This window comes from Protopterus annectens, chromosome 9.part0 (genome assembly GCF_019279795.1).
Source record: "Protopterus annectens isolate FY-2018-M chromosome 9.part0, PAN1.0, whole genome shotgun sequence".
Classification (NCBI taxonomy): Eukaryota; Metazoa; Chordata; order Ceratodontiformes; family Protopteridae; genus Protopterus; species Protopterus annectens.
The window spans coordinates 686,360,306-686,386,913 of NC_056743.1; the positions used below are offsets into that span (position 1 = coordinate 686,360,306).

Here is a 26,608-nt window from a genome sequence, read left to right on the forward strand (position 1 = left end):
AACTGCTGCCAAAGAGAAAAATGGAGATTCAGAATTTTTGGAAGAAAAAAGGGGCCCCAGTGGAAGAGATTCACAAGGTCTCTTGAATAGTCACACTTGGACTGTCTTTGGCTTTCGGAGGCTCAAGACATTTAGAACCCCCTTGCAATTTCTTCTTAAACATGGTTTCCCTGTATTTTGTTGACCATTCTTTTTGGCCAAAACTGGACGAGACAAAAAAATCACTTCGAAAAATTGGAAAAGGAGGTTTTAATCTTCCCTGGATCAGTTTGCCCCTTTCACCACACTTTTTGATGACCTCTACTGCAGAGGGACCAAACAATTTCTATCCAAGGGAGAATTTAACATCTCATTTTTGTCATCTGGGAGGTTCAGCGAACGCAGTTAAGCAAACCTCCTCAAAACAGTACCACTGGCCATATCCCTGGATGCAGTACCAGTTATGCATATACTAAACAAGTAGTGATCTCAGCAACAGAATAAACAAGTTAAAGATTTTTCCTCACAAGAAGACTGCAGATAAAAATTGTGAAAATGAGGAATGTTTTGTCAGAAGTAACAGAACAGCCTTCCCAAAACATACCAATAGCATTCCAATACTTGGCCTCTTCACATCAGAAAGGCGAAGTGCTTAGCAGCAGTGGGATTAACTGACAATATAGCTGCTACGTTTGGGAAGTGTATAAAAATTTAAGACACAAGAACTTTATACATCCTATCTGCCTTTTTAGGGGCAGCTGGCTGATTTGAACTGCAGGCGATCGCACACATCCTCTAAAGACAGAACATAAAAAATGGATGTAGGTTCTAGAAAATTCTGCTTAAACAACTCAATTTTTCAAAGGGCCCAAGAAACCTTAGTGCTGAAAACACTGGCACATTCTGGCAATAGTCTCAGAAAAGGAAACCTCCACAAAGAGAATCAGTAACTCCACTATCCGCAGAGTCTGAATCAGAAATCAAAAGAAAACCTAGTGTCCATCCCTGCACCTTCAACTTCAGATGCAAAATATGAAATCTCTTAATGAAAAGAATCCCTTTCTTTTACCAGAAACTACTTTACAAGAATCAATCCCCTGAATTAAACTTAATCACAGCCAGTAAACTACTCCTATCCAAAGAAATTGAGGTTGAGTAGATGCATGAGTTTCCATTGCTTTTAACAGGAAAATTGGGCCAACTGTGTTACTAATGGCAGCAGCTTCCCCAGAATAGGCACAGCACTCTGACACAACATGGAAATCTCAGTTGTTCCATGTCAACAAGAACAGCTTTCACTTTGCTAAGGAGAACCCAACAGCCTCAGACGATGTGCCCAACAACTGGTCCATAGTGGTTGTAGGGCCAACACCACAGAGATTACTGGGTAAAAGAAATGGTCTGAGGTGCAACAAATGGCCACAGCACTGTAACCCACCTGGAGCTGTGGCACCAAAAATTAGAAAATAAAATTGTTTGGTGGCTGGAAGGACCAACAATGAGACCAGTAGTCTCTTTCACTGTTAAACCAAAAATGATGCTTCTTTCCCAGGCAAGGCAAGTAGCAACTCCCTACTTTTGCGGACTGGTAGTGTTTGACAGGAAAATAACAGTAAAAAGCTTCAAAAACACAGAGCTCCACAAAAGTGAAGAACAATTTCTCCAAGCGTTCAACTACTTTGCACCACTTTTAAACTGATGTACCGTTTAAAATTAAGTTAGTCTTGAGACAGTCTAAGAAAACACTCCTAGCTTTAAAATTCAAAATTAAAGTGATAAGATTAACCTTCCCCACCTCCCAAGGGAACTCCTCTGCCCATCAAAGAAAGCACAAACTTAGTCAATCCACAAAAGCCCCACGAGTGTACTTTTCTGTAGCAGTAAAGCTCTGAACAGCTTTGGCCCAAACTTGTCAGGTGGCTCATGCTGAGGTGACTAAAGTTTGGATGTGTGGACATCTTGAAACATTTAGGTAGCGCCACAGTATCTTCCTACCTAGAGCTCAAAAAACACAACAGCTTAAAATGCTTAACCCAAATTTAACAGGAAACTGCAAAAATAAATATCCAGAAATGCAGAATATCACAAGCAATTAAAAAGCTGTAAAGCTGAGCTGATCTTCAATACAGAGGCAAAAAAAATGTCTTACCTTTCAGGAACCACAGTCTCTGACTGAGACAAAAAAGTTGGATTGGGCCGTTTACCACCTTCTTGACAGGAGAATTCTGGAAAAAATGAGGCACAATGAAATTCAAAAAGGGTTCTCACTGTGTTAGTAATGTGCTCCGTTAGTAGTCTTCCTAAATGTATGCAATGTTCATTACAAGTACAGCAATAAAACAAGTTCAGAGAACATCCAGGTGGATTAAGCCATTAGGAAAATGGCATCTTTCCAGCCACTGCCAACTGCAACCCACTATTCAAAAAATCCATACAAGGTGTCCTAGACTTGTAACTGTTGGCAATTCTACTGCTGTCTTCACTTGACATTTAATCTGAAGGGGTACATCTTTGCAGCACACAATGCCAAAGAGCAGCATTGCCCGAGCCCACCAGTTTGGCCCATTCACTGCTTAACTGCCTTTTTCAACACTTACACAAATACATACTTGCCTGACAGAAGAAAAAACAGAAATTAAGTGAAGGGTATGTGTATGTGAAGGGGATTAACTACCCACCAAGGTGATTATATAGGTGTGTGGAGCAACCGTATAACCTACTGGTCAATCAAAAAAAACATCTTCCTATGAAAGGGAAAAAACTTGTGTACTCACCATAACGGCCCATGTTTGTTGTCCATAATCTCGCCTTCATTCTTGATGGTTGAGTTTGGAACAGAGCATTGGTTCCGACTAGGCCGCATACTAAAGTTAGAGAGCTTTCACTGGCAGGAGGCTACACTGTCCCAAGATGCCTAGCGACCGTTACCCAGATCTCGTTTGAGAGAAACTAATCACTAGACTATGCAACCCAGTATGAATAGGTGTGTAAAATCTTACCATAACCATAGATGTCCTTCTCCATGTTGCAGTATTCTAGGTGTGGGAGTTCCTGCCCTCAGGTGACTTGTACATCAGCTTCTATACAAAAGCTTCAGCTTGGCTGCTGTGGTGTGTGCATGGGAAGACACACACAGGGCCATAAGCCAGGGTCCTTAAATGTGATGTCTGCATGCACAATCAGAACTTGAAGGCCAGCAGACTGAGAATAAATAAGGCCCATCAGGAAGTATGCCAGTTGTTTACAGGTGTGTGACTGAGACCTACTGAAAGGTAGGTAGTACAGGAAAGGAATAAGACCTGAGGGGATTGGTGGGCAGGAAGGAATACTGCAACATGGAAGAGAAGGACATTATGTTATTTTAAGATTTTACACAACTATTCTATGTCCTTCTATTCCTATGTTGCATTATTCTAGGTGTGGGAGCGTACCACAGCTTAATAGGATGATGGGTTGGTGGTAGATTCAGAGAGTTCTACAAGACCCTGCAGGACTCCCCTGGTGAATCCTGCCCTAGCTCTGGAAACCTGGTCCAATTTGTAATGCTTGAAGGTGTGAATGGTGGCCCAGGTGGCCATTTCCAAAATGCTGCGTATAGGCCTTTCATGAAGGCCCTTGGTGACCACAGCTCTAGTGGAATTAGCTTAGATTCCCCTTAGGGGTTCCTTTCCATGGTGAGAGTAGCAGAAGCAAATTAGCTTTCCTGATCCAGTATGCAATGGTTTGCTTGGAGACTGCCTTCCCCAGGGCTCTGGGATGGAAGGAGACAAACAGTTGGTTAGTCTTTCGGATGTCCTTGGTCTTGTCCAGGTAAAATCCAACTTGTCTGTGCACATCCAGGGAGTGCAGTATCATCTCCCCCTCATTAGTAGGTGAGCAAAAAAGGTGGGCAGTTGAATGGATTGGTTGAGAGATATCATTGACCACTTTAGGCATAAAAAAAGAGTTGGTTTACAAGGACACCCAGTCTTTGTGGAAGAATGTGTAGGGGGGACAGGCCATTAAATCCTGCAATTCTGACACTTCTGGCTGAAGTGATAGTCACCAACAGGACCGTCTTCCATGTACACATCTGCAAGGAGGAAGGCCCAGCAGGTTTAAAGGGATGTTGAGTTAATTTCTCTAAGATGCAGTTACGGTCTCTAAGGTAGAGGGATAGGTTTCCTAGGTGGTCTCATGTGCAAGACCCCTTTAAGGAAGAGCTTTACGTCGAGCCTGGCCAGCAAGGGGGGTTCCAGGGGCAGGCAGCCTGAAACGGCAAAGAGGTGTACGTTTACAGAAGGTCACATTTTATCAATTGATAAAACTAGTTTAGAACCAGGGGAACCTCGGCGGAGCTGGGGTCCCTTCCTTTTGCAGACACCATTTTGTAATTCTTTCCCATTTAGCCAGGTAAGATTTTCTGGTGGTAGGTTTCCTCATCTCCCTTAGGACTGAAAGCACGTCCTCAGAGTAGTGGTGTCTGAAAGTGATCAAAAGTTCATCACCCACAGTCAGAGAAAACATCTGTACCTGGTGGGTGTAGAGTTCCTTCGTCTTGACAGTAGGTCCACATTGTAGGGTAACTTGAAGTGACTGCCCTTGGCTAGTTTGTGAAGTAGGGGGAACCAGTGCTGCCTTGGCCAGTAGGGAGCCACTAACAAGATTTTTGGTTTGCCCTTCTGAATTTTCAGGAGGACTTTCTGAATCAATGGGAATGGGGAGGCATAAAGGAACTTCTCCTTCCAAGAGATGCTGAAAGTGTCCACTCTCCATGCTAGAGGGGAGTGGGTTTTTGAGCAGAAGGTCTGCAGTTGCCTGTTCTGGAAGGAGACAAACAGGTCTATTTTTGGAGCACCCCACCAGTGGACTATGTCTATAAAAACCTCCCTGTTCAGAATCTATTCATGCTGAGGCAAGGAGGTCCTGCTCAAGAGATCTGCTTGGTGGTTGTCCTGTGAGGGGAAGTAGACCAGGTCCTGCAGGCGAAGTCCCATAGCAGGGATAGACTGCATAGTTGATGGGCCTTTTTTCCTCCCTGCTTGTTGTGGTACCAGAAGGGGGGAGAAGGTCTGTAGAGCTAAGAAAACTGCTGTCATTTCCCTGAAATTGATGGGTTTGGCCTGAGCAGAGGGATGCCATTTCCCTTGAATCGTAAGTGGTCAGAGTTCCTCCCTAACCTGAACCTGAAGCATCTGTATGCATAACTTGGGTTGGGCTGGGGGGCTGTAGTGGGAGCCCTGGGTTCAACTGCACTTGCTGGATCCACCAGTTGATTTCTGTTTTCAGACAGGGAAGGAGGGAGATGGCTTGCTCTAGGAGATGTAGGTGCTGGGACCAGGTGTTCTTCAGGAACCACTGCAGCTTGTGCATGTACATTCTTGCCAGTGGTAGCATGGGGATGGTTACTGCCGTTAAACCCAGGAGACAAAGAAAATGCCTTGCCATCACCTTTCGGGATAGTAGAGCTTCCTGGAAGTGGGAAGTTAGAGAGAACCTTGTCCTGAGGTAGAAAGGCCTTCATTGAGTCCGCTCCGACTCTGCAGCCGAGAAAAACCTTGTCCTGGCTTGGGATCAGGGAGGATTTGGGGAGGGTGATGGTGAATCCTAGGTTCTGCAGAAGGGACATGGTGAAATGTAGATGCTGCAATAGAGCATTCCTGGACTCTGCCAGATTCAGGAGGTTGTCCACATGAGGGTAAATCTGTACCACCCTCCCCCCTTCCCAGAGTTCTGCAGAAAGCAATGGCTGGGGCTTGGCACTTTAGTTTATCCACGGCCCCCATGGTCTTTACAAAGAGCAAGGCAGCAAATTAGAAATGACAGAAGGGTCAGGGAAAGGCAGGAATTGTCTGTGGGAACTCCTGATGGGTATTGTGTAGGTAGGCTTCCTTTAAGTCTAGGGTGATCATGAAGGCCTTGGTTGGAAAGACAGGCAGCAGGGTGGGGAGAGCGCATTCTGAAAGGGGGTACCTGAAGATGTAGGTTTGGAAAGGACATACCCAAGATGGATCTCCAGGGGCCATCCTTTTTGGGAACCAGAAAGAGATAGGAGTAAAACCCTTTTCCTTCTTGTCCTGGAGGAACAGGTTCTATGGTGCCTAGCTTTATAAGATATGCCAGAACATGTGGCATGAGATAGGCCTGGTTTTTGGGGAGGGAAGGGATGCCTCTCCTGGGTGACTTCTCTCTCCAGGATAGGAAGCACCCTTTTTGGATTATGTTTTAAGACCCACTGGTCTGAAGTGATGGATTGCCCAAGCGGGAGACTGTGGGAAAGGCAGGCTAAGAGGGGGAGGTTAGCAAGGTGGTCATGCATTACTGGGGTCTCTCTGTCTGGTGAAGCAGAGGATCTGAAGGTAGTAGGTCTTCTAGCCCTTCTCCTGGACCTGGAAGAGGAGGGCTGTGGAGTATGTCTTACAATGGCGGCTTTAGCGGGGTAGTTCCTATACTTGGGTATGGGCAACAACAGCAGGTGCTTAATGTCCTGGAGTTCTTTGCCTTTTTCTTATAGAATTTTAAAAAAGGTCAGCGGATTGTTTTCCGAAAAGCACACTGTGGTCCAGAGGGGCATCCAGGATTTTGGCCTTTAAGTCCTCGGGAAGGATCTGGAGTCTTGGCCATAAGTACCTCCTGAAGGCTGAAGCAGATGCTGCAGACCTGGCAGATCCTTCTGCAGCATCACAGCTGGAGTGCCTGGCTACCTGTTGGGCCAAGAAAAGTTTGGACGAGATGCCCATTTTGCTGGGACAGTCAAGCAAGGAAGCCAGCACGCAGGAGGCTTGAGACACCAAGTCTAATGCATACTTGGTCATGTGGGTCTGATAAATTTATGGCTCTAAAAGCCAAAGTAGAAGTGTACACCATCTTCCCCATCCTATCCATGTACTTACAGTCTTTGCCAGTGGGTAGCAGGGAGACAGATGGCAGCAGTCTAGATTGCTTATCTGCCATGGTGGCAATAACAGTTGGGTCCACCAAGGGTGGCTTAAATGAATTTGCGGTCCTCTGGTACTTTATAGAAATGATCAGGATGCTCAGGCGGTGGAGGATGGGAATCAAGGGCCTTAAAAGCTGCGCTGAAGGCATCTAAGTAAGCAAGCAGAACAGTGGAAACTGCAGAAGGGGAAGGTGATTCCACTTGCAGCAATTCAAAACACCTTCTTTGGGTTCTGTCATTTGGGAAGCATTCCATTTAGAGCAGTCCTGCATCTTGGTGATGGTCTCACCAAAAGTAATGCCCTCAGGGGTAAGAGTCCCCCTCCAAAGATTCCTCATCCGGAGAGTAATATTCCTGAGGGGAGGCAATCTGGGAAACATAAGAAATGTACTCCTCTGATGATGAGAAAGAAGAGTCATGTTCTTCTTCCCTAACCTAAGGGGTCATGGATGGGAGGGAAGATGCACAGACAGGCCTAGGGCACAGAAGAGGCAAGGTGGAGGTGGCAGAGGCTGAAGGCCTAAGGGCCATGAAGGCCTTTATGACAGAAGTGAAGGCCTGCCAATCCAGTGCAACTTCTGAAGTGGAGGTACGTTTAGTTTTCTGCTTCTTTTTGGCCGGAGAGGATGTAGAGAGAGGTGTGGCTTCGGGTCTGGAAATTAGCACATCAGAGGTCTGAATCCCTTCCGGAAGCGCCACCAAAACTGGTTCCCTCTTGCCCTTGACAGGTGTCTATGTCTGAGCGAGCTCCAAGAAGTGCCGGTCTACTGTGAAACTGCTTTGAGGGACGTTGTTGCAGTAGACAGACCCTCCGAGCGCACCTCAACCCCTAGATCAGCGATTGGCAGTGCGTCGGGAAACAGAGCAGCAGGCGAGGAAGGCCTAGGAACCTTGGCCTTCCTGCAAGAAGGTTCAGGTGTGGCCTCCGATGCAGGATCCATCCTAAGGGCTAACCGTTTGAGGCACTGGTTCTTGAGATGGAGATTTAACGCTGCTAGCCGGCTGCGCAAGGTCTTGGGCACAAACGATATAGTGCAGAAGTGTTAGAGTCCCCGGCCTAGGCAAAAAACACACCTTTCATGGGGGTCCTTATGGGTTATCTGGCACACGCAGTGGCATTTTCCCTTTTTTCCTGACATTGGCTAAAGGCTACAACCAAGCATTAGCTAGAACTATAGTCAAAAATAAGAAAAATCTGAAACCCAACGGACCACTTGGCTAAGCTGCAATGTCTGTGAAAAGGCGATCATACGATGCAAGTGTAGTCTGAGGCGGACAAGTTCTGGGAAGTGCGCGCAGACATCACATTTAAGGCCCATGGTTTATGGCCCTATGTGCAAAGACCCACACACACAGCAGCCAAGCTGAAACTTTTGTATAGAAGCTGACGTACGCGTCACCTGAAGGCAGGAAATCCCACGCCAAGAATACTGCAACACAGGAACAGGACCATCAACTACAACAGATCTTCTGCCCGTAATTCCTAAGGTATGAAGGGAATCATGAAAAACTTACACCCAATTTCAGAAAATTCCTCTCAATCCTCCAGGAAGGGGGAAGGCGGGTGGGATGCCAAAATGAAGGTGAGATTATGGACAACAAACATGGAACGTTATGGTGAGTACGTAAATTTTGTCATACCTCGCCTTCATTCTTGATGGTTGAGACAGCATCCCCAGCACCTTCTTTCTCAGGTGGCTCAAGGGAATAAACTCTTCAGAATAGTGGAACCAAAGGATACCCTGTTCCGGGAGGCCACAACTACTTTGTAATAAGTGACAAAGGTATGAGGGTTAACCCATGTAGCTGCAGCACAAATTGAATCCAAAGAGAGCCTAGCTTGAAAAGGCAGTGGAAGTCAACATGGCCTCTAATTGAATGACCTCTTAATTTTTACGATTAAAGTTGTAGACATAAGTAATGGCACCTGTAAGCCATTTTGAGAATGTGACTTTAGAAACTGAAGTTTTTCTGTTTTCTGACAATGAAAAACAGTTGGTCAGATTTTCTAAATTCCTTTGTCCTATGCAAGTAAAAACGTAACTGCCTATGGACATCTAATTGGTGCAGCTTGCATTCTGCTGCTTACGGTCATGATTGGAGAAAAATACGGGAGGCTCAATAGACCGACTTAAATAGGCCTCAGAACATACTTTTGGCAGAAAGGAGGGATTTGTCCTGAGAGAGACTCTCTCAGTGGAAAATCAAATAGGGAGGACAGATAGAGCTTGCAATTCTGAAACTCTACTAGCAGAAGTAATGGCAGTTAAAGATGATCTTCCATAAGAACTTTAGTGGGCAAGAGGAAGCTGGTTGTAATGGAGGGAGAATTAAAGATAACCCCAAACTGAAGTCCCAAGGAGGTGGGAGGTCTTAAAAGGAAAAAAAAGATTTGCATAATCTGTGGGACATTATATTGGATCCCAGGTCTCCTACATGGTAGTTTGATGACCGCTAGTTGTACTCTTACTGTGCTGCCGCTGCACCACGTTTAAAGGTTTCTTAAAAATTCCAGGATTGCAGATATAGGGGCTGTAAGGGGGTCCTATATGGTTTGTCAGCCAACAAGAAAATCTAGTCCATTTGCTTGCATAAAGTTTCCTGGTTATATTCTTGTGCGACAAAACCAGAATGTGTCGCACTGCCAGGGATAGCTCTGGAAGCCTGGCTAAGATGAAAAGTGGAGTAACCAAGAGGTCAGCTTTAGGCTTAGAGAGGGGTGGAGCGTTCCTGACAGACGTTCCAGCACTGGGTTCAGGATCCAAGGCTGCTCCTGAAGAGGAGGCCATAGAAAGGAGAACCATATCTGACGAGGCCAGTAAGGAGCAATGAGAATTAGCCTGCGACTCAATTTGGCTTTCTGGAGGACTTTGGGTATTAATGGAAACGTGAGGAAAGCGTAAAGAATCCCAGGGCCAATCATGAACAAGTGCATCCTTTGGCGACTCTCCCTGAGGGGGAATTAGGGCAAAGTAGCTGCTGCACTTGGAGTTGATGGATGTGGCAAAAATGTCACAGCAAGGCTGGGCGCACTTGCGAAAAATTTGGTTCACAATTTTCTGTTTCAGGGACCACTCACGAGACACAAGAATTGCCCTGCTTAATCTGTCCGCTATCACGTTGGATTTCCCCGGGTTGTGTTGCAGTCAGAAAATGTTAAGAAACTGCCCACTGCCATACTTGGCCTCTTGACAGAGGGGGCAGGATCTGGTTCCACCTTCTTTGATGTACTACACCACGGACATTCTGTTTGTACTGCAATCGTACCTGCTGGAAGAGAGCTCTGAAAAGCATGTTACATCAGAAACGCATCTCATCTCTAGGCCACCAATTTGCAAGTGGTACTAGTGCTCTTGCAAAGTCCCTTGGACAGTCTGTCTCCGTTAATGCCCCCTCCACCTTATCTGGGAAGCATCAGTGGTTACTGTAGCCACTGGTTGAGGGGAAAAAATTATCTGCCTATCGTTACCTACGTGGACTGAAGTCACCCTTGTAGGTCCCTCTTGCAGGTGTTCATAATGAGAATCCTGTGTGACATGGGTAACTCCTGCATGGACCACTGAGCAAAGAGTAGCCACTGTAATATTCATGTGTAGACACACCAGTGGGACTGTTACTGCAGCTGCCACTGAACCCAGAACCTTGAGGACAAAATTTCCCTGCACTTGTCTTCATGAGCAATATTGACACCTGACAGCATAACGTTTGAATTCTTTCGTGAGGCAGTTTTGCAACCATGTCTTTTGCGTTTTAAGTCTGCCCCTATAAAGGTAACATGCTGGGAGGGCAACAAGGCAAATATTTCTAAATTTATGGTAATGCCTAGCTCTGAGCAGAGATGAATGGTGACGTCTCTTGCCCTGGTTAGTAGATGCTCGTTGGTGGTGGTCAGGAGCCGGTCATCTAAACATGGAAACACCCAGAATTCCTAGATGACTCAGGTGAGTCGTAACTACTGCCATGCATTTGGTAAACACTCTGGGGTCTGTAGTGAGACCAAAGGGCGGAGCTCTGAATTGGTAATGACTGGCTCCCAGCTGGAAGAGTACATAATTCCTGGGATCACCTGTCCATCTTTATATGGTAGTAAGCATCCTGAAGATCTATGGAGCACCATCCAATGGTCTTGTCCCAGAAAGGGGGAGTATAGACTACAGTATCACCATCAGGAACTTTTTCTTTGCCAACTTGTTCAGTCTGATGAGATCCAAAATTGGTCTCCAGTCCCCTGCCTTATTCGGAACTAAAAAGAGCTTTAAGTAAATTCCAGACACAATTTGGTCTGCAGGGACTTCTTGGATGACTTTTCTAGCAACCTTTGAATTTCTAGGGTTTTGTGATCCCTTTGACTGGGTATGTCTGGAAGAGATCTTGGTGGAAGGAATGGAAAAGAAAAAGGAATGCTGTATCCCCTGAAAATGATACAGTACCCATTTGTCTCAAGTGATGTCCAGCCAAGCTTTTGGGTACAGTGATAATCTCCCCCAACTGCTTAAAGAGGTGGACAGGTGAGCCTCCTTTCAGGAGCACTGGAAGAGCCTACCAGAGAACACATTTGTTGCTCTGTGCTTTCCCCTCTGCCTCTGGGGGAATTCACCGCGTACGTCTGACTAAGCTCCTTTGGATTTCCAGAACCACATTTTTCTGCCCTTCTGACTTGGGATAAGGTCTGGCAGGGACAGAGAAATGTACTCCCATGGCAGATAAAGTTTTGCCGCCTTGTTTGCACCTGATGAGTCTCTCACTTTTGTCCAGAACAAAGACGAGTAGTCAAAAGTGGCTTCAATAAAGGAAGAATTGAAGGGTTCAGCAAACTCAAAGCTATTCCTGTGCCTAATGCCCTGCTCCCTCCATCAGCCGCCTAAGAAATGAGGCGCATGGAGTTTAAGCTTGCAAGCTGAGAGTTTACCTCGTCAGATCCCCCCCCCCCCCCAGCTGTAGCACCTTGGAGGGCATGTCCTAGCTCCTTGAGGAGATGCCACTAGAGTAAAAAGTGGGATAAATAATTCAGCGACCCGAGGGTAAAGGCCACTGAAGAAAACATGCACTTACCATATCTGTCCATCTTTCGAGACTCATTCGGCATATGGACAAAGTTTCAGCTAATTCCTTCCTGGTGCCCACCGCCACCACCATAGCATCTACTGGGACACCTTTAGTTGGAAAAGTACAGTTGTGTACATATATTCAGAAATACACCAATATAATACACCACACAGGTTAACCTGGACTGCAACAGTGAATACACTAACATCTACATTTATGGTAAGTGTACACAACTGTACTATGTTCTTCATGCAACACTGTTGGTCATTACATTTGGGTAGATTCCCAAAGCTATGGTTGGGAGGCTGGAACTAGACAGCATTAGAAGCGGCTAGGAGGCCCTGCAGAACTGCAGTGGCAAAGCCTGCCCTGGATTTAGAGTAGAGTGGCAGATGATGCTTTGTAAAGGTGTGCACTGAACTTAGGTTGGGAGGGTGGACTAATGGTTAAGGTGTTTGCCTTGCAAACACAAGGTGCAGGGTTTGAGTCTCAAGGGATAACTGGCTAGGCTTAAAATGGCTCTCAAGGGAAGTTAGCTTAGTACTAATCTATGACTCTAATCAAAGTAGCCGCCTCTAAAATGTCTCTGGTTGGTACTCCCCTGAGAAAGGCTGCTGAGGTGGCTGCAGCTCTGGTGGAATGAGGCCTAATGCCCTTAGGCACTGGCTTGCCATGGTGTACGTAGCAGAAACGAATGCAGTGGCCTAACCACTTAGAAATAGTCTTCTTTGAGATAGGCTTTCCGATCCTGCAGCATATGCCACCAGTAATTGCTCTGTCTTCCTGAAAGCTTTGGTTCTGTCCAAGGAGAATCTAAGCTGTGTACATCCAAAAAATGCAGAATTTTCTCTCCCTTGTTCTGTGGATTTGGGTAGAAGGTTGGCAGATGGATGGCATGGTCAGAGCCACACTGGACACCACTTTAGGCATAAATGCTGGGTTTCTCCTCAGGGAGACCCTGTCTGGATGAAAAATGAAGAAAGATTCCACAGTCATGAGCGCCTGTAGCTCTGAAACTCGTCTTGAAGTAATTGCTAAGAGCAGAGCTGTTTTCCCCAAGATAAAAACTTCATATCAGCAGGAGCAGCTAGCTCAAAATGAAACAGGGTGAGCTTTTCCAAGACATAGTTGAGGACCCATGCCGGTACTGGTAGTCTCTTTGGAGGCCTTAAATTTTTGGATCCTCCGAGGTACTGCCTTAATAAAGGGTGAGAAAAAAGTGGTGGCTCTGTATTGTAATGAGCCAAAATGGCAGAGGCATGAATTTTAAATTGATGAAGAAGGCCTTTGTCCAGCATCTCAGTTAAGTATTGCAAAATCTGAGGAATATTTGGTACTGCTATATCAGTTCCTTGTGCCTGGTTCCAGGCACAGAATCTCTACCATTTTGCAGAATAAGACTTTCTAATACTAGGCCTTCTGGCTTCCAGAATGACATCCATCACAGCTTTACTGAGAGGGGTTTTTGTAAGACTACATTATCCGCGATGCTGTCAAGTTTAATGCCCTGAGTTGGCTGCGCATGATCAGATTGTTTTGCTGGGACAGTAGTAGAGGTATTTGAGGTAAGGTCCAAAATGGGTATAGAGATAAGTTTTAGTATTGGATACAAGTACTGGCGTGGCCAGTCTGGGGCAATCAGTATCATCTTTGGCTTCTCCCGTCTGACCCTTAGGAGCACCTTGGGGAGGAGAGGCAGTGGAGGAAAGGCATATACTGACAGTTTTTTCCAGCTGAAAGACAGGGCATCCACTTTCCATGCTTGTCTGTGATAAGTCCTTGTGCAGAATCTTTTTAGTTGGTAATTGCAAAGGGAGGCAAATAGATCTATGTCTGGGCATCCCCATTTCCTTGATATGTTGAAGACTTGTGGATCCAGCTTCCACTCGTGGAGATCCAAGATATTTCTGCTTAGTCTGCCAGAGTATTTTCCTTTCCAGGCAAGAACTGTGCCTGCAGATGTACATGGTAAGTCAAAGCTGTGTCCCACAAGGTCATGACTAGTCTGCAAAGGGGGGTAAGAATGTGTGCCCCCCCCCCGCTTACTTCTATACCACATGACCATGGTGTTGTCGGTCTTTATCAGTAGCCGTCACGGATGAAGTAGGTCCTTGAAGGCTGTCAGGGCATTTTGAACAGCTGACATCTTTTTGATTGATATGTAGATGCATTTGGTTTGAGGACCATGTGCCCTGAGAATGCATCTTCCTGCCATGTGGGCTCCCCAGGTATAGTCTGACGTATCCGTTGTTAGCGTCTGCCTGGCTGGAGGTAATGTGAATGGCTTTTCCTTGTTCTGGTGACAAGCCTTTGCCCATCGAAACTCCTGTTGCAGGCAGGGAATGAGAGTAATGGCCGTTTCCAGGCTGTGGCAATGCTGAGTCCAAACACTTTTTAGGTACCATTGAAGTTTCCTCATATGCAGTCTTGCATATGGAATTAGTAGGATGCAGGATGCCATGAAGCTCAAAGCCTGCAGACTTTTTCTTGCAGATAACTGGGCCTTTGTTGCCAACATTTTGAAAAAGGTAATCAGTTGTCTGGCGTGAGATAAGCCATCTGGGCAGTTGTATTCAAGCTTGCACCCAGGAATGTTTTCTCTTGAGGTACTGGTTTTGATTTCTTTTTGTTGACTGTCTACCCTAGGCATGTTAGAAGTCTTTTCACAAATGCCAGATGAAGAATGTCCTTGTTCTCTGCTTGAATGAGACAGTCGTCCAAGTAAGGATATATCTGTATTCTTCTGTCTGCAGAATGCAATTACTGGTGCCAGGCACTTTGTAAAGACCCTGAGCGCAGTAGATAAGTCAAAGGGCAGTGCAGACAATTGGTAATGCATTGAACCAGCCTTGAATCTTAGGCATCTTCTGCATGATTGTCTGATTGGAACATGCAGGTATGCCTATTTTAGGTCTAAAGTCACAAGCCAATCATTCTTGCCCAGCATGGGCAGAAGTTGCTGCAAAAACATTTTGAATTTTGGAATATCCAGGAAAAAGTGTTCAGAATAGATGGGTCCAGTATAGGCCTCCAGGCCTTGCCCTTTGAGTACCAAGAACAGTAGAGTAAAATCCTTGTCCCTGCTCTTGCTCTGGTACTTGCTGAATGGCCACCATGTCCATGAGGGATGAGACTTGTTTTTGTGCCTCTGCCCATTGATTTTTTTGGCAGATCTGACCAGCCGTTTGCCTTTGGCAGAGTATGGAAAAGGAACTTGTAGCCTTGTGACACTGTTTAGAACCCACTTGTCCTGGGTTATGATGTGCCAATTTTGAACAAAAAGTGCTAATTTTCCCACTAAAGGTGCTGCCAGAAGAGAAGTGCTTTGTGCAGGCAGGGGAAGTCATTGGGACTGTTTTCTGCATGTTTGTGATCTATTTTCTCCATCTTTGGAGGTATAGGCCCAAGCAATGGAGTGCTTCTAAGAAAGTTGCGCCTGGGATCTGCCCCTTTTGAGGTCTGTCTGACATGGGAAAAGACCACGATTTTGTAGGCCAGTGTCTAGTAAACCTAGGTGGCTGTACTTGTAAAAAATCTGACAGTTTGATTTAGCTTTGTCCTCCATTTTCTTTACACCTCTTCTGCCTTAACACCAGAGTATCATGCTGTAAAGGTGCATCTAGTAATTTAACTAACATGATCAGGCAGATTTTGTTCCTTTAACCAATCATGCCTCCTAATTACAGAACCCGTAACTGCGGCCCTGCAGGAGGCCTCCAAAGAATCAAAACCACAATGCAAAGTATGTTTTCCAACTTGTTCTGCTGCATACAATAAATCCTGCATTTCCTTGTTTTCTGCACATTCAGAATTTAACATTCTGTTTAAGCAATCCCATGACATGTTGCTGATACTTAAGCATATGAAATTGATAGTTTAAGGCCCTTCTAGCCAAAGTTACAGATGTGTAAACCTCCCCCCACCCCCATCTATCCAGTGCCCTTGAATCTCTGTCAGAGGGGGTTGGGTTTTTTGCAGTGGAAGCCTCAACTCCCTTTGGACCCTCTGTAATTGTTTCTGGGTCAGCAGCAGGGTTTTTAAAAAGAAATTTGAGAGAGTCAGGAACCCTGTAATATCGGTCAGGCTTAACAGGAGCTGGGGGTAGGGAGTCAGGTGTCAGACTAGACTCCGAAAACACATCTACAATGTCTAACAGAGGTGGAATGGCTAGAGGCCTGTGCTGAGGTAGTAATAGAAATTCCCTGCGCCTCCTTTTAGATTCTGAAAAATCTTTGCTCTCCCAGTGGAAATGCTCCCTCTGGTATGCAAGGTTTCTCCAAAGGAGGAATCCTCAGGAGGAGATGCTGAAAGTATAGATTCTTCAGCATCAGAATCCTCATAGGGAGGAAAAGAATATTCCTGATCAGAAGAGGAATCAGAAGAAATACAAACCTGATCTGAAGATTCATAGTCAGTGTCTTGCCTAGGCCTCTTATCAGGAGGGAAATGGGAACCCCTGATCAAGGTAATAAAGTTTTCGGCCATTTTGAGCATCTGTTTTTTGGGCATAGAGGCCTGTCCACGCGGCTCTTGAGTTTGTTTCCTTGCTTTAGAAGGTGCTTTAATCCTTGCCTTTGAAGCTGAAGTCTTGTTTATTATAAAGATGTTTAGGTCTGAATACACCCTCAGAAGCAGGTACCCGCTCAGTGGCTCCAGACCCATCTGAGGGATTAGTATCAGAGACTCCAATACCTTGAGAAACCAGCGGCATTGGCAGACTCCACGTGGGAGTTGGTAGCGGCCTGCGACTCTAAAGTAGCAGGTGTCACGGGCTGCGAAAGCGCCTCACTGAGAACTGGTGACTGGCTTAGAAGAAGCTTCGTAGTCTGTTATGGGCCTTGGTTGTTTTTCTCTAGCCTTTCATTTGCGTTTTTTTTTTATAAACTCCAGTAGTCGGATGGCTATCAGACGACATTTCAGGATAATTAAACTGGTGTCCAAAAAAGTTTAAAGCAAAATCATACAGACTATTAGTGCGTTGGTTAAATCTAGCACAAAACCAACAACCAGTAACGTTGTGATCAGGGCCTAGGCAAGGAATACAGTACGAATGAAAATCCTTATGAGGTATTTGCTTTCCACAAGAAATACAATTAACTTTTTCTGACAGTCTGGAGCAAGAAAAAAGCTTCCACAATGGGGTACTTAGCTTTATTGAAGACTTCGGATCTGAACACGAAAATCTCAGGAGTCAGCCGACTGGCACTTGCAAACTTTTCCTGCTTCGGGCACCGCACGGCAAGAAAGACTGAAGAAAATGGCGTTGGCTGCTTCTTTTATACCCCTGACGACCTGACGTCAGGGAAGGGACGACAGCAGCCGAAGCAAGACTTTGGAATTCATGCCGGCTGAGGGCAACCTGCCAGCAGGATTACCCAAATGTAATGACTGCAACAGTGCACATCAGTTTGTCCTCTGGGGCTGAAATAAATTTGTTGGGCCTCCTCGGAGCCGGTTCCACAGACTGGAGAGCCCCACTCCTTTCGACGGACTACACCTAGGAGCTAGTCGAAAGGTGGAGACACCAAGAGGTTGCAGGTAGAGAACCAAATGCCTCCAGGTATACAAACCTCTTCAGAAGGGTAGAGGGTCTTCCAGCCACCTCTCTGTTTCAGGATCTCTAAGATGTCTGAAAAGACTACATCCTCTGAGGGCGACCGTGGGGACCGTTCTGAATCCTCCAAGTCTGTATCCGAAGTGACACTCAGGGGAGTCTAGGTGTTTCCTCTTACAAGCTCTCTTCAGAGAGACCTCCTTGGAGGGATACTCCTGGGAGGTTTCAGAAGAGAGCGCCTCACCCATTGGGGCATCCTGAAACATTGGTTCTCTACACCAAGGCTGGAGGGATGGTGTAGAGCTTGACACTGGCCCTTTTGGGGGGAAAGATTAGCTGGAGCAGAGGGTGGAGCAGTCTGAGAAACACACTCCACCTCGAAGGCAACACGATCCTGGCCTGAAAAAGCCTCTGGCTGAGGAACAAGGAGACCTCCCCCGCACCAAGGAGGATGGCTCCAAGGCTGACGTGGGCACCGAACTCACCTGCGCAGAAGCTCCAACTGGGAGTGTCGGCTCCAACAAGGGTCCAATTTGAGACACCCTCCCCCCGGAACCAATGAGCGGTGTCAGCTCACAGATCCCTCTATGGAAGACATCGACGAGATCAGAGCAAACATAGGAACTAAGGTATCAGGGGTGATAACTGGCTCAGACTGTTCTACCACAACAACCTCCAAGCACTCTGGCTCTTAACTCGTCCGAGTAGGAATGAAAGGCAAAGGAGATTCGGTAGTCTGCTCCACATCCGGTTGGGCTGGGCTCGAGACTTTTTACAAGGGCCAGCACCCGAAGCAACCTCATAACTACCCGCTCCACATAGTCATCCAATAAGCTCCAGGAAGACAGAGGAATGGGTGGATGATCTGTGGCTACCAGTCACCAACTGCGGCAAAGGAGACTGTGGCACCAAACGGACCGGCTCCAATGATGGTGATCAGCTTTTTTTTTGGCTCAGACTGTTCCAAAGAAGTCTACCAGGTTTAGGAGACATGAGTTCCCTTTTACAAATCCAAATTGGGTAGCATCCAGAGTTCGGAGGTTACTATATCTTTGTATAAGCGTTCCATGAGGATACACTCCATGGCCTTGCAGACCAGGTTTGTCAGGCTAATAGATCTATAGTTTCCGGGGTCTGTGGTGGCTCCTCCTTTGTGGAGTGGGATAACTGTTGCTGTGTGCCACTCTGAGCACATAGCCTGTGGTGAGGCTGTGGTTGAACATGAATTTTAGTGGGGGGCTAGTTCATTTTGGAGTTAGTGTAAGACTCAGCCTGGCATGCTGTCCGGTCCCATAGATGTGTTTTTTTGCTTTAGAGATTGCCGTTTTTACCGGTGTGTTTGATTGCTGGGGCTCTACAACCATCTGGTATAGTTATGGGGCCTTTGGGGGGTGGACGGGGGAGTAAAGTTAGCACAACCTATTTCCTAATATGTTGGCAATATCAGTTTGCTTTGTATATTTTGGGCCGTTCTGTTGTAGCTCTGTGCAGATCGGGGTGTTGCCATGGAAATTCTTGACATAGCTAAAGAATGCCTTGTGGTTGTCTTTGGAATCCGTGGTCATTTTTCTTTCAAAATTAGCTTTGGAGGATTTTATGAGGGACTTTAGTTTCTTACTGAGCCTAGTCAGCGAGTTCCTCCATACCGGGGTTTTTACTCAGCCTAGTCAGAGAGTTCCTCCATACAGGGGTTTTTACTCTTTTGCAACAGTTTCTTCCTTCTGTTGAGTTTGTTATGGCAGGGGACCACCAGATTGGCTTCCTTTTTTTTTTTTTGGAGGATAGCATCTTGGTTTTGTTGGGAATAGCACGATCCATGAACTCATGCAAGTGCTTGTAGAGTTCATTTGTGTAGGATTCAGCAGTCGTGACTGTATTGACAGTTATCCATCTGCAGGGGTGTCACAAAGATGGTCACTTCAGTTTTGCGAAGAGTGAAGTTTGCTTTGGAAAAATGTTTTAAGATTGTCTCCTTGTGTAGGGGGGGGGGGGTCGGGATGTGGATTATCTAGGGTGATTAGTTTATGGTCTGATCTAACCAGAGGATTTAATGTCTGGCGTTGCGCACTGGTCACCATGTTGGTAATGACCAGGTCCAGAATACTGTTGCCCCAGGTGGGAGCATTGACAAGTTGATCAAAGGCGTTGAGAATTCATGAATTCCAGGAATCGTTGAGCCAGGGAGTTAGTACAGGAGTAGCTTTCCCAGTTAATGTTTGGGTAGTTGAAAATCGCCCATTATTATGGTGTTTGGCAATGTCCCCAGGAACTAGGAGTGAGCATCCTGGGTCAAAGTGGGTGATCTATAAGAAGCTGCAATCTGGAATGCAGTTTTGGTCTGGGTTAGTTGCACTTGGATGATTTCAGAGGCATTGTGCTTTGCAACTAGCCTGGAGGTGTGGATGTCCTTGATGAATACTGACACGCCTCCACCCTTTGTATTTTGGTCCGTGTTTTGTGGCTGAAACGTGTGGTACAAGTTGAAGCCTGGTAGTGCTGGGGTGCTCTCGGAAGCCCTGAACCAGGTCTCAGTCACTGCACAGATATCAATGTTCTCCATTTTGAGGAGTGCCTCGAGTGAGTGCATTTTGAGGTTTAGACTCAAAGCGTTGAGTAACATTGCCTTCAGTTTTTTGTTTCCTGTAGTTCTTATGGTGGTGGGTTTGTTTTTTTGAACCTTGCCTAAAAAGGCACTATAGGGGCAGCAAAAGCCTTGGCCAATATTCTGAACCCCAGGGGTGACAGGTGCAGGCCATCTCTGGCGAAGCATCATGGCCTGTAGAGCATGTCATCCCAGGCAGACAGATACTGGATCTCCTTTGAATTACACCAGAAGCGTATCATTTTTGGTGAAGGCAGGATGCTACCCAGAACTAGGGTCATACCTGCCAGGGCTACAAGATTGGAGAGCTATTCCATATCTCTTCATGTAGTCCAGGGAGGTATGTCTCAGGTCATTTACACCAACATGGATTATGACAGTCATATTTGCACTTGCCTTGTAGTGACCAGAGTGCATGAGTTACATGGTGGATTCTGGCACCCGACAAGTAGCTGACAGTATATTTCTTTGTCCAGCCTGGTGAGTGGGGCATCAGTGTGCCTGACTACAGAGTCATCTATTACAAGTTTGTTGGGTATGTTGTTTTGCGTTACACCGAGTTTGTGGGCTATGTGTTTAGAATGTGTTGGTGGGAGGAGGTTGCTTGTGTATATGCTTTGGAGGTCTCTTGTCTAAGGAGATTTAGATTTTTATTCAGAGCCTCCGTACATGTCAGTGTTTCTATGTGTGGGTTTCGGAGGTGCTGGTTTAGTTGGTCTACATGTTATGAGTGGGTTGTTGCGAGTTACCTTCTCCTCCTGACAATCTCTTTGGTTTAATACTTAGACATTATAGCAAACTGTCACAACCAAACACTAGCGCTACGAAGAAAAACAGGACTTAGATGTAAATCTACATTTAAGGTAAATCACACACAGCAGTTAGGAAAAGACAGTGTTTTGTTTATTTTTTGGAAAGAAAAGGGGAGGTCTCTCAAGTTAAACGGTCTCCTGTAACCTGAGGAGATGAAACTAACTTGTACAGCGAACCCTTAGAGATAGTAAGAAAGGAAGGGGAAGAGCTCTCCAAGTTAGAGGATTCTTTATTTTAGCCTGTTTTTAAACAGATTCATACAAAAAAGGGAAAGGGAGAAAGGCCAGAGAGAAGACAGTCACACACAAAGGCGGCAGAAAAACAGAAACCCAACATCAACTCTCAAGAAATGCACCAGAAGATCAAGCTACCTCAAAAAAGTTAAAGTACTTCAAAATGACAAAAAATATCAAGATAAAAGTAAAAAAAAAAACTTAGCCTGAGCCAACGAAAAAACAATCTCGAAGCTTCAAGCAGCAAACGAGATCTGGGTAACAGTCGCTAGGCATCTTAGGATAGGGTGTAGCCTCGAGCCAGTGAAAGCTCTCGAGCTTTAGTATGCAGCAGAGTCGAACTGATACTTTGTTTGGAACCCAACCATCAAGAATGAAGGCAAAATAGGACAACATAACATTTAATGACTCAAGCATCCACCTTGAAGGGTTCAGAAAGTAGTTATGGAGCTTCCCCAGTTTACAGTCACAGATAAGGAAGCCCTTATGTAATGTATCTGTCATGCTTGCTAGCATCACTGCTGGCAATATTTAGTACAAGTGCATGTACAACTTTGCACAGATTGCAGTGTACTTAAAACATATATTAGACAAAACCTCTCAAGCTAACCAAGGAAGAGCTCTAAAGTATTTCACAAGAGAGTGGAAAACCAATCAGCAGACTGTCAATGTTCGCTGCCTTCAAAAGTAATAATCTGGTAATAGTAATCAAACATAACAAAGGCCAATAGGTTTGTAGTGGTAGCTGTCTGATCCAGCTTCATACAGGCCAATTTCAATACAGAAACCAGGATTTTGAAGTGTCCCTGTTCTATAATGAGTGGTTTCTGGCCCAGAAATTGTAGTTATTGGCCATTTGGGCAATTTTTCCATCTCTTTCAACTTTATGATTTAAAAGACAGCATTTGCACTGGTTTCTTTCCTGTAACTAGTCTAGTCCAGATACAGATTTAGTTTTAGCACTTAAATTTGCTTATTCGTGCTCAGCACTTGTTCAAAATTTGTTGTAAGCACTAAATAAGTTACAAATTACTACAGTACTCAACCTTCCTCATTACCTAGAGGGAAAAAAAAAAAAAGTTTTTGTACTTACTTTCCTCACTTGCTTAGAGGAAAACAGCTCTTGTACTCTTTCCTCACTTATCTAGAGGAAAATAATATTTTTTATTCAGGCTTGTCCAAAAGTCAGCTCCCAGTGTTCTTTCCTGTCTATCTGAAGAATCTGGGCATCTTCGAGCAATGTAACAGTTACAAGTACAGACAAACCTTTCCTCCTACCACTCAACACTACAACCTGTGAGAGATGTACTTATCTAGCCAAACTGGAGGTAAAGCGCTCTCCAACCGAAACTGAACATGACAGGCAAGAGAAGGTAAAAACTTGCACCATACCACACTGTCCCACTAAATCTACACCACCAAAATCCATACAGAAACAAACATTCACGGAGGCTCTCAATAATAATCTGTTCAAGCAACACAGACCGCCAAAGTAGAAACGCAAGCAACCTCCACCCAACACAACCCAAATGAGACACAGCCCACAGACTCAGTGCGCCACTCAACCATAGCCCATAAGGCAAAACAATGTACCCAACACAATAGTCACAGGTGACTATAGTCAGGCACACTGATGCCCCACTCACCAGGCGAAACAAGGTTACCGTCAGCTACGTGTCAGGTGCCAAGATCCGCCACATAACCCACACACTCAGGTCACTCCACAAGTAAAAATATGACACTGCCATTGTCCACGTTGGTGTGAACGACCAGACACGTACCTCCCTGGACTATATGAAAACACTGGAAGAGCTCTCCAATCTTGTAGCACAGGTAGGTATGACGAGCCCCGAGTAGCATTCTGCCATCACCCAGAATGATACTGCAATACAAGGACAAAATGAAGGACTTCAATTGGCTAAGCTTCTGGTGTCATTCTAACGGGATGCAGCATCTGTCTGCCGGGGACAACAAGGTCGACAAACCACGATGCCTTGCCAGAGATGGCCTGCACCTGTCACCCCTGGGATTCTGGATACTGGCTAAAGCTCTTGCCACCCCTATAGTGCCTTTTTCAGGCAAGGTTCAAATGACAAATTCACCATCCTAACAGGAACAGGCAAGCAAAAACTGAGGGTAATGCTACTCAATGCTAGAAGTTTAAATCTCAAAATGCACTCACTCGAGGCACTCCTTAAAATGGAGAAAATCGATATATGTGAAGGGGGTTAAGGCTCCAGAGAGCACCCCTGTACTACCAGGCTATAACTCATAGCCCACTTCTCGGCCATGTAACCTGGACCGAAACACCAAAGGCTGTGGTGTGTCCATATTCATTGACATCCACACCTCCAGGCTAGTAGCTCAGCATAATGCAGAGGATATCCAAGTGAAACTCTGGGCAAAACTGCATTCCAAATTGTAGCCTGCTACAGTTCCAACACCATGCCTCAGGATTCTCACTCTTTTTGATATACTGGAAAATATTAGGGTACAACCAAACACCCTAATAATGGCAGATTTCAACTACCCCACCATTAACTGGGAAAACTACTCGTGTACGAACTTATTCGCTCAAAGCTTTCTTGAATTCATAAATTCCAATGCCCTGGATCAACTTAGACACCCCCACCAGAGGCAACAATATCATAGACCTAGTCATTACCAACATAAGTGACCAGTGTTCCACACCTAAAGTAAACTCCTCATTGGTCCGATCAGACCATAAGCTAATCACTCTAGATATCCACATCCCGCCCCCACCCCCATTAAGGAAACCACAGTAAAACATTTCTCCAAAGCCAACTTCATGCTCAAGACAGAAGTGGTGAACTTCATAACACCCATGCAGATGGACAATAGTTACGAATGCTGAATCTTACACAAATGACTCCATAAGCACTTACACGAGTGCATGGATTGCGCTATCCCAAACAGAACCAAGCTGCTATCCTCCAAACAAGGAAGCTAATCTGGTGGTCCCCTACCATAAACAAACTGTACAAAACGGAAGAAACTGTTGTAAGAGTAAACTCTGAGTGGAGGAGCTCCCTGGTCAGCCTCAGTAAAACGCGAGCCCTTATAAAAGATTCTCCAATGCTAGCTAAGAAAAACAAATCGCCACAGATTCTAAGGACAGCCACAAAGGATTCTATAGGTATGTCAAGAATTTCAATGGCAACACCCAGACCAGCTCTGAGTTACAGCACAACGGTACAAAAATTACAGAACCAACTGACATTGCCAACATCCTGGAAGATAGGTTCAGTGCCAACTTTACCCTCCTCTCACCTCCAAAAGGGCCCATATCTATACAGGAATAATGCAGAGTCCCTGTAATTGCAACTATGCAGGTAAAAACTTCACTCTCAAGCCAAAAACACAGCATCTATGGGACTGGACATCACAGGCTACATTTCACAAGAATTTGAAAAAGTACAGTTGTGTATACTTAACATAAATGTAGATGTTAAGAGTGCATTCACTGTTCCCAGTCATTACATTTGGGTTATCTGCTTCCAGGTGGCCCTCAATCGGCCTGATTAACAAAGTCTTGGGTTCTGTGTCGGTTCCTGTCGCTTCTTCCATATCAGGTCACCAGGGGTATAAAATGCAGCAGACACCATTACATCAGTTTTTCTTCCCCCAGATGTCAGGTGCCCCCCTAATGGGGAGAAATTAAAATGTACAAATACCAAGATATACCTCCAGCAAAAAAGCAAATACACCAAAAAGGCTTTTAAGCAAAGTAAGGAAAGTAGAGGTATAACCAAAAGAATTTATGGGGTTGGAGGGAGGGTAACCAGGGCTGCAACAGTGAATGCACTCTAACATCTACATTTATAATAAGTGCACACAACTGTACTATGTTCTTCGTGTTCTAAATGGGTTTGCCATGGGCCTCCCTTATTGTCCACCATCACTTTCCCCAAAACAGTAAACTTAAAATGATTATCAGGGAATGCACCAATGTGCCTAGCAAGGGCATTATTAAAATCATACCTTGAAATAGCATATGTGTGTTCATAAATGCGCTGCTTGAACTTCCTTTCAGTTTTCCCTATATAAAAAGCAGCGCATTTCTGACAAGGCCAGGTAGACCACACCATTTGTCTCAACTATATTTCCCTGTTATGTAACATTCAACATTCCTAACTTTTACTTTAGAATCTGTCAGTACATACTTACATTGATTACACGCCCCATATTTAGTCATTGGGAAAGTGATAGTGGATAATAAGGGAGGCCCGTGGCAGATCCGTACTGGTGCATATATGCACCCTTTTTTAAATGAGTATGTTTCTATCTCCTGTGTTTTAAAACTGTTATCTTTGAAAAGGTAGTTCCCTTGTGTGGAATATAGCTAGTTGTGTATGTACAATGTTAAGAAAAATGCTTGCTTTTACATTTGGTTTTTCATGTAAATTAAATTTGGTTTAAATTGCTAAGTAATTGAGGGTGGTGAGGGTGGTGAGGGTGGTGAGGGTGGTGAGGGTGGTGAGGGTGGTGAGGGTGGTGAGGGTGGTGAGGGTGGTGAGGGTGGTGAGGGTGGTGAGGGTGGTGAGGGTGGGAGTTCACATGTATTTATATTTTAGGAATGAATTATGAGTGTGTATTTGTATGCAGACGCCCACTAACTCACATGCATATATTATGTTAATGATGAGGAACAGTGTGGCAACATCTAATTAGTGTTGTAGTTATATTATAAATTATTTCTTTTTCACTGATTTTATCTAATTAACTTACTGTTTGATTATTTAATTGATTTTAAATTGTATAAATCTGGTTGCAAGCTGTCTGTAAAATTTATCTGAGGAAGGAGACACCGAGCTCTCCGAAAGCGTTTTTTTGCTTACGTTATTAATTAAACCTGGTTTGCTTTGGGTTTGGTTGCCACTGCTCGTTTGTGGTTCTTAGTCTGTAAAGTTGCTTTCACTTGCTTTTTGGTCATTTGGCCTGGGTGTCCGTTTTTTAGGCCCGATTCAAGATTTAAGCCCAAGTGAAGGACGCGTCGATTTAATATGCAACTCCTTAGGCCTGAATACACCCTCAGAAACCTGTGCCTGCACAGCAGCTCCAGACCCATCCAAGGTAGACACATCCATGGGTTCCATAGCTGAAGCATCTCGAGGCATACCGGACTTGAATGGGTCTCCATAGAGGCCTGTGAATCAGAAGTAGCGGGTATCAGGGCTGTGAAAGCACCTCACCGAGTACCGGTGAACTGGCAACTGGCTTAGGAGAAGCATTGTAGGCAGTTTTGGACCTCGGCAGCCTGTCTTTATCTTTGCGTTTTTTCGGAATGTCAGTACTAGAATGGCAGACATTTCTGGAGAATTAAACACAGACCCAAAACATTTAGAGGCGAAAAAATACTGACAACGGATAGTGCACTGCTCATATAAAGCACAAATCCGACAGCAAGGTTAGCCGTGGTCAGGGCCTAGGCAAGGAATACA

General features: G+C 45.2%; 1 protein-coding gene across 1 annotated transcript in view; it reads right to left on the reverse strand.

Annotated features, from left to right (window-relative positions):
• MDC1 (mediator of DNA damage checkpoint 1) overlaps positions 1-26,608 on the reverse strand; it is a 1,303,504-nt gene that overhangs the window by 1,061,233 nt on the left and 215,663 nt on the right. Inside the window, exon 4 of the mRNA XM_044083294.1 lies at positions 2,129-2,204. Within this exon, the coding sequence (XP_043939229.1) occupies positions 2,129-2,204 (76 nt within the window). The remainder of the gene's footprint in view (positions 1-2,128; positions 2,205-26,608) is intronic.